The 13,823-nt window shown below is 36.5% G+C and overlaps 1 protein-coding gene and 1 pseudogene across 8 annotated transcripts in view; both read left to right on the top strand.

The window, feature by feature from the left end:
• The first annotated feature begins 1,040 nt into the window (after positions 1 to 1,040).
• The window catches only part of LOC103351928 (transmembrane protein 182), a 297,822-nt gene continuing 285,039 nt past the window's right edge, over positions 1,041 to 13,823 (top strand). For all 8 annotated transcript variants that reach the window (XR_011385575.1, XR_011385576.1, XR_011385577.1 and 5 more), the window contains exons 1-2: positions 1,041 to 1,314; positions 9,484 to 9,604. Coding sequence is in view for 5 of the 8 variants with exons in the window: in XM_070067072.1 (XP_069923173.1) it covers positions 1,159 to 1,314; positions 9,484 to 9,604 (277 nt within the window). In the remaining 3 variants the exon portion in view is untranslated. The remainder of the gene's footprint in view (positions 1,315 to 9,483; positions 9,605 to 13,823) is intronic.
• Positions 9,626 to 13,823, top strand: part of LOC138847683 (pyruvate dehydrogenase (acetyl-transferring) kinase isozyme 1, mitochondrial-like) — a 9,425-nt pseudogene continuing 5,227 nt past the window's right edge.

Below are 13,823 nucleotides of genomic sequence, written 5' to 3'. Positions count from 1 at the left end.
CTCTCAGCTAATAAATTTTTATGCTTGATTGTATAATCTATATTATTTTATTTGACCCAAATATGTACTTTTTTTCCTATTCAATAATAGTTTCCACAAGGACAGACTTCATATCCTATGCTTTTTTTTTTGTATCCAGAGGACTTACACAGAAATGTTTACAAAGAAGGTGCTCAAAAAAAGATGCATTGTTTCATATGATGTGCCAGGCATTATGTTTTGTGTTTTACCTTAACAACAAACTTAAAAGTTAGATATTGCTGTCATCACCACTTTAACGGTGTAAAAACTGAAATTTAGAGACTTGTTCAAAGTCATAAGCTAGTAAATAGAGTAAATGAGATTTAAATCCAAGCTGTAAAGATCACTCATTTAACATAACAATATACCACCACTCAGTTTTCCACTCTCATTTAAACAAGTCACCTCTGATCCAACAAACTGTCTATGAAGTCTCTTTTTCTAAATGTATTAAGCTGATTAAACAAATAATTTTTTGGTGTACATGTATTTTTGGATAATTTCCTAGGATAATTCTTGCACCAACCCTTAGTTTGATCATGACGTCTAAGACGCAAGAAATGGTAACCAGTCTCATTTAGGAATTGTGAAAAATTACAGTTTTACATCCTTTGTAAAAAAGAGTTCTTACAGCTTCTCTGCCAAGTCTTAAAGACTAGTCTGTAAGAGCTGTGCTTAACATTTTGTTAAACATTAACATTTTGTTTTGTGGAAGGTTTTACTGAATGAGATTTAATGTAAGTTATTGAATAATAATCACAATAATTTGTAATCCTGACTCCAAGTAGCCACTTACTCCCATTATAGATATCATTACAAAAGATACTATTATATTTTTCTCTTTTCTATTTTCTAGAGTTAGTTTGTGAAATTGAGGAGAGGGAAAGGAAGAGGGAAACTTTGGAGCATGTTTGTGGTGTATAGCCCAGTGGCTAAACTGAACCAGGTCATTTGCTTTTAATAGCTCTTCTCCCACAGTCCAGTGAAACCTAGACCAGTCACAAAAAGATGTTAATCCTAGTCTTAAAATAGTGCCTTCTCTTGGGACCCACAGACCGTGCTGTAGCAATTGGTCATTTAAGTGCTTCTTTTGCATGCAATTTTAGCAAAAAAAAAATAAAATCTGCCAGTTCTATCATGAAGACTGGAATTGCTGCTCTCACAGCAGGAATGATTGGTGCTATTGGCATTATTCTGTTTCTTGTAGCATTTGGAACAGAATATTGGTTACTTGCAACGGAGACCTGTGAAAGTTTTGATACTAACAATGGAACTTTGGACACTGAAGATGAGGTAAACAGAAATCTAATGCAGTTTTTAGAAAATATGGGATTTCAACAATTTCCCATAAAATAAATCTGCATTTTAGAAAATTGACATTCTGGAGTGTAAGATGATTTTTTTTTGGTTTTAATTTTAGTAAGTTTTATTTTTAAATTTAGTGACTATTTTTCAGAGTTGATTTGTAGCTTGGACATGTAGAACACAGGATAAATGTCTTAGGAAAGACTAGTATAAGAAGTGGGACTTGAACCTTATAAAGCTTGAATAAATATTGTTGCAGGTTTATTTGCCAGGCATGTTAGTTTCACATATTAAAACCTGGTAATCTGGATTATTATCCTGCAAAATGTTTTCCTTGATGTGATTTTGTTTTTAGTTATTTTAACATTTAAAGCTAAGGCTTGAAATATACGTGTAAATCTGTATCTATATCCATATCAATATCAATATCTATACCAACAAAAAAGGCTAATGTAGAGATGTAAGGCAAAATATTTTATCTATTAATGAACTTAAGCATTACATTTCTTTAGATGGCCTCTTATGAAGAAGCATTATATCTCTTTCAGAATGGCTCAAAGTTACTTTTGATTTTCTTTTGTTACAACTTTATTTCAGTAAGAATAGAAGTTTTATGGGAAAGTTCACTTCTGAACCAATGACTTTTCTCAAACTTCGATGTCAGGGAAGTGAAATATAAACATATTACAAAACTACACTCATCACTTAGTATTGACTAATCTTTGTAACATCTTCATGCAGAAAAAACAAGATTTACTCTTTGAAGCAATTCTCCACTACAGCAGAAAAGCTATTGCTTCCCTGAAGACAAAATCGATTTTTGAGAGTTAGATGGCGATGACAGCTCATGCTAAAATTCTCTGGACTATTCTGTGTGAGGAGTGTGGAAGTGCTGATTTAGGTTCTCAGAAAATTCAGAGGTTGGCTAAAGTTTTCTCTCCGCCATCATTTTTTGTTTCGTATGCCATTTTCCATTTCATGAAGGCTTCCATTGCTTCAGTTCTTAACTAATGTATGCTCTTTATATCCCACCCATTATTATTTTAAAAACTTCTACTGGTTAAAACTTTCATAAACGTGTAGATGATGGTTTAGTCTTAAGGTGGTACCACTCTCAGCAGTGTTTGCCTTCTAATGATCAAAGGGATACATTTCTCCTTTTGGGTATTTATTTATTTGGAAGTCAGAGCTATGCAGAGAGGGGAAGATACAGGGATAGAGAGAGATGTTTCATTTGCTGGTTCAGTCATCAGCTGACCACAACGGCCACTCCTGGGCCAAGCCAAAGCCAGAAGCCAGGAGCTTCATCTGGGTCTCTCATGTGGGTGCAGGTGCCCAAACACTTAGACCATCTTCCACTGCTTTTCTTGGGCCATTAGCGGAGAGATGGATTGGAACTGAAGAAGCCAGGCCCTGAACCAGAGCCTATATGCTGGTGTTGCAGGTGGCAGCATTACCTGCTATGCCACCACGCTGGCTCCAAAGGGATACATTTCTAGTGGCAGATTTTCTAATTGGGTACCATCCTGGCATCTATGATATTAATTACTTAGGCTGCTACCTATACAGTTTACATATATTATTACATATATATGACTTCTATGAATAGTACTGTGGGCAATAAATAGAATCCTAGAATGTTACAACTGAAAGTGATTACAGAAATCATATAGTCCAAGCTTTAATAAGCACCATTCACTTCACTCCCCATCCAGTGCCCTTTACATTACACAGTTGATACTAATACTTACAAATATGGTTGGCTTTTAGTGAAAATTTACTGAATTAATTTTACAGATCAGATAATTAATTGACATTTGAGAAAGTGGGGCTCTTAAAGTTCTCAAAACTTATGGATGGGACAGTACCTAAAACAGGATTTTCCCCTCTTTCAATCCAGTATTCTTTCCACTATTTTCTGATGATTTCATTTGTTTATGATATATATACCATATTTGCCACCCGTATGTAAGAAGCAAAGATCATATCCAGAGCTAATATCCTATGAATAGTAAATGATTATTAACAAATAAATTTATTAACAATTCTATTTTCCCTGTAATAATTCATTTGAGTAAAGGCAATTTTCAATCATTAAAAGTATTTGTAGGGGCCAGCGATGTGGCGTGGTGGGTAAAGCTGCCTCCTATAGTGCCGGCATCCTATATGGGTGCTGGTACGAGTCCCGGCTGCTCCACTTCTGATCCAGCTTTCTGCTATGGCCTGGGAAAGCAGTGGAAGATGGCCCAAGTCCTGAGGCCCATGCACCCACATAGGAAACCTGGAAGAAGCTACTGGCTCTGGCTTCTGATCGGTATAACTTCAGCCATTGCGGCCATCTGGCGAGTGAACAAGCGGATGGAAGACCTTTCTCTCTCTTTCTGCCTCTGCCTCTCTGTAACTTGTTTTTCAAATAAATAAATTAAATCTTTAAAAAAGCATATTTACTGTAAGAGAAAAATAAGCATATCTGTGGATTTCATAGACATAATTTGTAGAAATCAGATTCATGGAATATTTTTCAACAAATATTGATGTCAAGTTACCAAGAAGACACTAAATTATTGCTTAAGTTAGCAAATATCTAAATAACAATCTAAAATATAATTGATGATAATGGTAATTATTACTCTGGACCCTTTCTGTACTGTTTCTTTATTAAGAATACTATTAAGAATGATCCTTAGTAGAAATAAGAGATTAGTGAAAATGATGAATAAGAAAAACTTGATTAGAGTTTAGTGTAATTACTTCTGTTTTCTAGTATGGAATTACGTAGAATGAGAAGTTAGTGCTAGACTCACATGGAGAGAACAGAAAACAATATGAAGCCATGATGTTATACATCGCAACTTTTACTTGTGCCCAGAATAGATCATAGTTGTTTCATGCAAGAATAATTGAAGGGGCCAGCTCTGTGGCCAGCTCTGTGGCATAGCAGGTAAAGCTATTGCCTGAGGTATCAGCATCCCATAATGGTGCCAGTTCAAGTCCTTGCTGCTTCTCTTCTGATCCAGCTCTCTGCTGTGGCCTGGGAAAACAGTGGAAGACGGCCCAAGTCCTTGGGCCCCTGCACCCATGTGGGAGACCCGGAAAAACTTCTGGCTCCTGGCTCCTGGCTCCTGGCTCTTGGCTTCAGATAGGCTCAGCTCTGGCCATTGTGGTTATTTGGGGAGTGAACCAGTGGGTTGAAGACTTTTCTCTCTTTCTTTCCCTCTCTCTTTCTGTAACTCTACCTCTCAAATAAAAAAAAAAATTAAAAAAAAAGAATAATTGAAGTGCAGAAATACAAAAAAAAAGTTGATCCAAAACTAATTCCTTATCTTGTGTTGGTTAGCTGTTGTCACCCATATTCTCTCATATTACACAGTTAATCACAGATGCTAGCAAATGGAACAATTGACAAGTTTCATGTGTAACTGCTTTCATGTGTGGTCATTGTTGAGCTCAAGAGTTCTCAATCTCCCACGTTCTGTATAATTACTTACAGAAGTTGTTTTTTTTTTTTTAATCATTTCTTGGCATTCACTACTAGGAGAGTTTAGTTAATAAAACTGGGTCTAGTATCCAACATTTCTACCATTCTTATATTTTTTAAAACTATTTTATTTATTTGAGAGGTAGAGTTACAGACAGAGAGGGAAAGACAGAGAGAAAGGTCTTTCATCCGCTGGTTCACTCTCCAAATAGTTGCAACGGCTGAAGCTGGGCCAATTCAAAACCGGGAACAAGGAGTTTCTTCTGGGTCTCCCACGTGGGTACAGAGGCCCAAGGGCTTTCCCAGGCCATAGCAGAGAGCTGGATCAGAAGTGGAGCAGCCAGGATACAAACTGGCGCCCTTATGGAATGCTGGCACTGCAGTCAGAGGCTTAGCCTACTATGCCACAGCACCACTCCCTACAGTTCTTAACGTATACATGGTCTTTACTATGTCACAAAAGTACATATATGGAAACTGAAGATGGGAGAATATACCCATTACATAGTCAGGAGATCAAAAGAAGTATTAAAAACTATCTCTACATTGACCAAATACATAAATCATAAACACATTAGTTTGGCTTCCACTACTATGAATAAGACAGAGCTATGCTGCAGTTTCCAGCATTTTAATCAAATAATTAGCATTTCATTTTGAAAGCAGAGAGATGCAGAGATACAGAGATTGCCCCACCCCCTGGTTCCCTCCACAAATAATTGCAACAACTGGGGCTGATGAACAATGAAATTGGGAGCTAGAAACTCAATCCAGATCTCCAGTGTGGGTGACAGGGACCCAGCTACTTGAGCCATTACCTGTTGCCTCTCAGGGAGTGCATTAGCTGAAATTGGAATCATGAGTGGAGCCGGGTCTTGCACACAGGCACTCTGATATAGGATAACCATTATGATAAATGCATTCCCCAGCATTATTTTAATACATAAAGTTCCTTAATAGCTATGCCAGCTTTTGTGACAATTTACAATATACAAGAGAAGCTACTTAGGAAGAAGGAAGGTTTATTTTGGCTTATGGTTTTGGAGGCTAACAGTACAAAATCACAGAGTCTCTTTGGTCTGAAGTATGATGAGGGTGGTGGATGGTGGACTGGTACGGGAACTGGGAATCATATGGTGAACCAGAAAGCAGAGAGAGAGAGAGAGAGAGAGAGAGAGAGAGAGAAAGTGAGAGAGCCAGCAAGGGAGTGAGAGAAGCTATGCCCACTAAGCACTTATAAGCAACCAACCTTTTGGTGAGAACCTAATTTCTGAGGGTTTCTCTCAATGAACTGAAGACCTCCCACTGAGCGCACATCTTAAATAACATATTAGATCAAGTTTCTAACTTTCATCAATTAACTATTAAATGTAATCCATTAATCATTAATTTGAGACTTTGAGAATTAACCAATACATGGAAATTTTTAGGACATCCAAACTATTATTGAAACTATAATACTACACACTGCAAATTAAAAGAATACACAGTATTCATAAATCATATTTAGATGATATAAGGGTAGAATCTATTGAATCCCCACAAAAATTTGGAAGCACCAATTAACATTAGAAAATATGCTATTAATTCAATTGAGCTTTCTAAGAACTTCTAGTAGATAATGCATTTTAAAAGTATAGTTTAGGGGCTGGTGCCGTGGCTCACTTGGTCAATCCTACGCCTGTGGCACCAGCATCCCATATGGATGCCAGGTTCTAGTCCTGGTTGCTCTTCTTCCAGTCCAGCTCTCTGCTGTGGCTGGGGAAGGCAGTGGAGGATGGCCCAAGTGCTTGGGCCCTGTACCCGCATGGGAGACCAAGAGGAAGCACCTGGCTCCTGGCTTCGGATTGGTGCAGCGCCGGCTGTAGCAGCCATTTGGGGTTGAACCAGTGGAAGGAAGACCTTTCTCTCTATCTCTCTCTGTCTAACTCTATCTGTCAAATAAAAATATTTCTTAAAAAAAGTATAGTTTAAATAACTATGTACTTGAAAATAATAAAAATGATCTTAAAATATGCCCTTTATGAAATCAGCCAAGATGTCCATCAACTTATGCATAAAGAAAATGTGGTATACATATGTAATAGAATATTATTCAGCCATGAATAATATTTAATCCCATCAAGGTGGCATGTACCAATGCCATCTCACCAGTCCAAGTGATCAATTTCAGTTCACAATTGATCATAATGAAAGGACTAAGAGTCAAAGGAAGCACATAAACAAGTCTAGTACCTGCTAATACTAACTGATAGAATAAATAAAAGGGAGAGTGATCCAACATGGGAAGTGAGATACTCAGCAGACTCATAGAATGGTGGATGTCCTAAACAGCACTCTGGCCTCAGAATCAGCCCTAAAGGCATTCCGATCTGGCTGAAAAGCCCATAAGAGTATTTCAGGCATGGAAAGCCAAGACACTCTGGCAAAAAAAAAAAAAAAAAAAAAAAAAAAAAAAAAAAAAAAAAAACTAAATGAAAGATCTCTGTGAGTGAGATCCCAGTGGAAAGAACAGGCCTTCAAAGAAGGAGGTACCTTTCTCTGAAGGGAGGAGAGAAGCTCCACTTTGACTATGACCTTGTCTAAACAAGATAAGAGTCGGAGAACTCAAGGGGCTTCCATAGCCTTGGAAACTCATGACTGGTGCATAGGGTGATTACTGATGCCATAAACAGGAGTGTCAATTTGTAAAGTCAACAACAGGAGTCACTGTGCACTTACTCCTCATGTAGGATCTCTGTCCTTAATGTGCTGTACATTGAGACTTAATGCTATAATGAGTACTCAAACAGTATATTTCGCTTTGTGTTTCTATGGGGGTGCAAACTGTTGAAATCTTTACTTAATGGATGCTAAACTGATCTTCTGTATATAAAGAGAATTGAAAATGAATCCTCATGTGAATGGAAGGGGAGAGAGAGTGGGAAAGGGGAGGGATGCGGGTGGGAGAGACAATATGGGGGGGAAGCCATTGTAATCCATAAGCCGTACTTTGGAAATTTACATTCATTAAATAAAAGTTAAAAAAAAAGAAAAATGATATCCTGTTATTTGCAACAAAATGAATGCAACTTGAGGATATTATCAGAACTGATATAAGCCAGACATGGAGAGACAAATATCCATGTTCTCCCTCACATATGTAATCTAAAATATTGATATGAATTTATAATAGTGGTTATTAGATGTTGAGATGAGTGAGGGTGTAGGTTAAGGGAGTTTGTATGATGGGTACCAAATAATAGAAGGAATAATTTCCTAGTGTTACACAGCCAGTAGGTGTTTATAATAACTTCAGATTTCTTAGAAAATAGAGGGAGCTCCATAATCCAATCATAATGTAATGACAAGGAGAGATAAAAACATTAATTATCCACATTTGATCAGTACACATTGCATTCATATATTGAAATGTCATATTGCATCCCATAAATGTGAACAATTATCATTAATCAAAAATGTGAGTCTTAAAAAGTATAAAAATATTTGTAAAAATAAAAAAAAATCAGAGACTAAAATATATATCTTGGAGATTAGGCTTTCTGTTAGTCAATCTCATCTTATATAAGTTATTTGGAATAAACAAGCCTTGACTTTTCAAATCTGATTGTCTCAGTCACAGCAATTTGAAATATTTAAGGCAGTGGAGATGTCTTGGTTGGAATTTTTTTCTGTATAGATATTTGGTCAGGTCAAGCTTAGTCTAAATAAGCAGTAGAAATGATCCCACTTCTGGTCTCAATTGACTGACTGAATGGCAAAAGGCCTTGCTGTAATTTTTAACTCAAATTATGGTGCAGCGGTAGGTGCAGCAGCAGATTATTCTCAAAGGGGGGTATTATATAACACCTAAGAAGAACAAAAATTTATGTTGTATTTATATATACCTTCGGAGGGCACTTTGTTAAATGATATTATCCTTTATAAAGCACCAATACTTCAGTTATATTGCACAAAGTCATTGGGCTCTTTCTTGAGTCCTTCTGCAACTAGGAGTATTTGAAACTTATGTTTTCCATTTAAATTGATGATTAGGTAGCCAGTCATTTAAATATATATATGAGGATACTTCAAAAAGTTTGTGTGAACAATCGAATTATAAGGTAAGTTTTTTGTGGTACAATCATTTTAAAATATTTGCGTATTTTTTCATTATACCTATTTTCAATGAACTTTTAAGATATATATTGAGCCTACTGCACTTATTATTTACTTTAAATTCACTATTTAAAACTTTTTATTATGAAAATTCAAACATACAATAATAGAAGGAATATTATAATGATTCCCTACATATACACCATCAAACATTAAAACATATCAACATATTCTACTCTATTTTGGAGCAATATTGTTTTGCCACTTCAAATATAATCCACCAAACAGCAGAAATGGAATCACTTGAGAGCTTGTTAGAAATGAAGGATTTTGGTCTCCATCTGTGTATAACAAACCAGAATGTATGGTTCAGCAAGGCCTCTGGTTGTGTACATTAAAATTTAAGGAGTACTTATTTGAGGACTATTTATTACAAAATAAATGCCAGGCAGTGTATCCTATAAATGCATTTCCCACTCTGCAGATAAATAGTATCTCCTCAGTATGTTGTAGAATTCCATGCAAAACATGATTTCACTTGTGGAGCCAGAATTTCAAAAAACGAATATTTTATTTCATAGTATGATGAAGATTTGAGAAACTATGAGGAAATATCCGTTATATACCATCATGAAGGCTTCTTCTGGCGGTGTTGGTTTTTTGGAGACGATCCACCAACTTCAGTTTGGAGCTACTGGTTTAGTGAGTATGAGATGTTATTACATGATTGTTTTGAACGTATGTCCTCAGGTTAAGAAATATCTCTTACACAGGAATGGAAGCAAATCTATTATCAGCAATGTACACAGGATATTAATATCCCAAGAGTTGAGGGCAACACTTTCTCTTTTCATTTTCTGTTTTGCCTAGAAGTCATCTTACTATTTTAAATCCAGCCAAGTAAGATCATATTTGCCTGACAATCAGACTCAAAATCATCCATATTTTCTTCCAAATATATTTTCTTCCAAAATAATTTAGTTGCATTAGGAAGTACTCATGCTTTTCACTGTAAGTGCAAGTTGCTAAAGTAGAATTAAAGTCAAGAAAGCAACATCACACAACTTCAAAACTTCACATTTTTAGAGTTTTCATTTAATTTATTCTTAAGTATTTTAAGAATCACACACTTTTTAAGAACAGAAAATAGAAAACAAAAGCAACAACAGACTGACTTAGAAAGTGTCCAGCTAGTGGATCTAGACTTTAATTCAAAACATTTGTTGCAATTGAGTTACATATAAGCTATGTTTAAACAATTAAAGAGATGTATGACGTTGAGAATATTGATGATAGGGATGCTGTGTGGAACTCATTTGACTGGCTTGGCCCCAGGATTGTGTGCCACCTATCCTAGCTCCAGGTGCAGCCTCACCTCAGACTGTCTCTCTGGCCAGGTGTCTGAACATAGTATTCCAGGTTACATGGAATTCTGTGCACATTCCTCTTTCTGGATTTCATACAAGTTAATCCTCAGGAAATGACCTCATTCATGGTTCTGTGGCAAGACTTAGCTATTAAATGATCGGCAATTAAGTATAATGAAGAGTATAAGTTTTCTGATTTCAGATAATCTTCTCAAGATGCCATTAATTCAATTGGCACAAAGTTCTCATATCCAGAGTTGTCAGGAGCTTCTTAATTTCAAGGATAAAAATGTTAAAAGATGTTAAAGCTATTTATGACTTTAAGGATCCAATGATGGAGTCACCGTGTAATCAATGAAACAAAGTCCTTTCAACATGTAACTGAATGCAAGGAGAGCTTCAGAATGGAAACTGTCACCAGATAGAATGTCCAGAATCTTTTTTATCATTTCTATGTAAATTTCATTTTAGTTATAATGTTACTCATTCACTTAGAATACTACCTCTAAGAATATGTTCTTTTTTTTTCCCTTCTTTTTTTTTTAACTTTTATTTAATGAATATACGTTTCCAAAGTACGAATAGTGGATTACTATGGCTTCCCCCCCATACCGTCCCTCCCACCCACAACCCTCCCCTTTCCCACTCCCTCTCCCCTTCCATTCACATCAAGATTCATTTTCGATTATCTTAATATACAGAAGATCAGCTTAGTATACATTAAGTAAGGATTTCAACAGTTTGCTCCCACACAGAAACATAAAGTGAAAAATAATAGATGATTTTTTTTAATGATGATGAAATCAGATCAGACCTATTGTCATGTTTAATCCCAGTGAGAGTCAAGTTGGGAGTTGATAGTTTCTTTTCTTTTCTTTTCTTTTCTTTTTTTTTTTTTACAGAGGATCAGTTTAGTATGCATTAAGTAAAGATTTCAACAGTTTGCACCCCCATAGAAACACAAAGTGAAATATATTATTTGAGTACTCGTTATAGCATTAAATCTCAATGCATAGCACATTAAGGACAGAGATCCTACATGAGGAGTAAGTGCACAGTGACTCCTGTTGTTGACTTTACCAATTGACACTCCTGTCTATGGCATCAGTAATCTCCCTATGCTCCAGTCATGAGTTTCCAAGGCTATGGAAGCCCCTTGAGTTCTCCGACTCTTATCTTGTTTAGACAAGGTCATAGTCAAAGTGGAGGTTCTCTCCTCCCTTCAGAGAAAGGTACCTCCTTCTTTGAAGGCCTGTTCTTTCCACTGGGATCTCACTCACAGAGATCTTTTTCCAGAGTGTCTTGGCTTTCCATGCCTGAAATACTCTCATGGGCTTTTCAGCCAGATCGTAATGCCTTTAGGGCTGATTCTGAGGCCAGAGTGCTATTTAGGGCATCTGCCATTCTATGAGTCTGCTGAGTATCTCACTTCCCATGTTGGATCACTCTCCCCTTTATTTATTCTATCGGTTAGTGTTAGCAGGTACTAGACTTGCTTATGTGCTCCCTTTGACTCTTAGTCCTTTCATTATGATCAATTGCGAACTGAAATTGATCACTTGGACTGGTGAGATGGCATTGGTACATGCCACCTTGATGGGATTAAATTGGAGTCTTCTGGTATGTTTCTAACTCTACCATTTGGGGCAAGTCAGCTTGAGCATGTCCCAAATTATATATCTCTTCCCTCTCTTATTCCTACTCTTATGTTTAACAGGGATCACATTTCAGTTAAATTTCAACACTTAAGAATAACTGTGTATTAATTACAGAATTAAACCAGTCATATTAAGTAGAACAGACAAAAAAACTACTAAGAGGGATAATGTATTAAGTTGTTCATTAACATTCAGGGCTATGCTGATCAAGTCACCGTTTCCCATAGTGTCCCTTTCACTTCAACAGGTTTCCTTTTTGGTGTTCAGTCAGTTGTCACCGATCAGGGAGAACATATGGTATTTGTCCCTTTGGGACTGGCTTATTTCACTCAGCATGATGTGTTCCAGATTCCTCCATTTTGTTGCAAATGACTGGATTTCGTTGTTTCTTACTGCGGTATAGTATTCTAAAGAGTACATATCCCATAATTTCTTTATCCAGTCTACCGTTGATGGGCATTTATGTTCTTTATTGGGCAGAAAAGGAAAAGAAATTTAATTTCTTTGAAAATATAGTGCAAGCATAAATTTGAACTATAAGGTAGTAGAACTTATTTATGAGAGGTCTGGAAATGCTAGGTGTTTGTGTGATTTATATTGATTTATATTATAGCTTTCTTGAATTAGAGTTTGAAAAGCTAAATGCAAAATTATCAGAACAGCAACATAAATGAATTATGTACCCTCCCATATCTATTACTTGGTTTTTGAACTTTCCAAGTAGGCAATGAGAAAAACTATGGATTGACATGTTGACAATGGTGTTTATACCCTCCTACTTTGCTTTGGATATTAGTGGGATTATCCCCCAAGAATATGTGTAAAAGGCTTGGTATTCAGGGTGACATTTTTGGAATGTGATGGAATCTTTAAAAATTTGGGCCTAGAAGTGAGTCTTTTTTTCAGAGATTTATTTAATTGTTTGAGAGGCAGAGTTACAGACAGAGAGAAGCAAATACAGAGTGAGGTCTTCCATCCTCTGGTTCACTCTCCAAATGGTTGCTACTGCTGGAGCTGGGCCTATCCAAAGCCAGGAGCCAGGAACTTCTGGGTCTCAATCATGGGTGCAGAGACAAAAGCACCTGAACCATATTCCACTGCTTTTCCAGGCCATTAGTAGGGAGCTGGATCAGAAGTGCAGCAGCTGGGAATTGAACTCATGCCCATATGGGATGTCTGTGCCACAGGTGAAGGTTTAACCTACTATGCCACAGTGCCAGTCCCATAGAGGGAGGGTCTTTATGTCATTGGTGATGTATCTTTGAAAAATTGTTGTTGTATTATTTCATCAATTCTTTTGAGAGGGTTGTTAAAACAGCTTGAGTTGGGCTGTGCTGCTTTCTCTGCTTCCTGGCTTACCACGTGATCTTTTATTGCATGTACCCCAAAATTGTTTTTTCCTGCCTTCACCAAATACCAAACCAATAGGGTTGTTTGATTTTATTGTTGACTGCACAAACTGTGACCTAAACACATCTCTTACTTTTTTTTAAAAAATTACTTGCCTGTGTATAAAAAAGCTATTGATTTTTGTGTGGTAATGTTATATCCTGCCACTTTAGCAAATTCTTTTTCTAGATTCTTGAGTTATTTTCAGCTTCATTCCATTGTGGTCAGAAAAGATGCCTGGTGTTGACTTTTTTGTATTTGCTAAGACTTGCTTTATGGCCTAGAATATGATCCGCCCTAGAGAAACTTCCATGCACTGATAAGAATGTGAAGTCTGCAAATGTGGATGAAAAGTTCTGGAGATATAAGTTAGGTCCATTTGTTCCATAGTGTCAATTAGCCCTCTTGTTTCTTTGTTGATTTTCCATCTAGTTGACCTGTCTATTAATGAAAATGAGGTGTAGAACTCCCCTGTTACTATTGTATTAGAGTTTATCACCCTTTCCA

Source organism: Oryctolagus cuniculus, chromosome X, assembly GCF_964237555.1.
Source record: "Oryctolagus cuniculus chromosome X, mOryCun1.1, whole genome shotgun sequence".
In the NCBI taxonomy this organism is placed as follows: domain Eukaryota; kingdom Metazoa; phylum Chordata; class Mammalia; order Lagomorpha; family Leporidae; genus Oryctolagus; species Oryctolagus cuniculus.
This window is presented reverse-complemented; position numbering and strand designations above follow the sequence as displayed.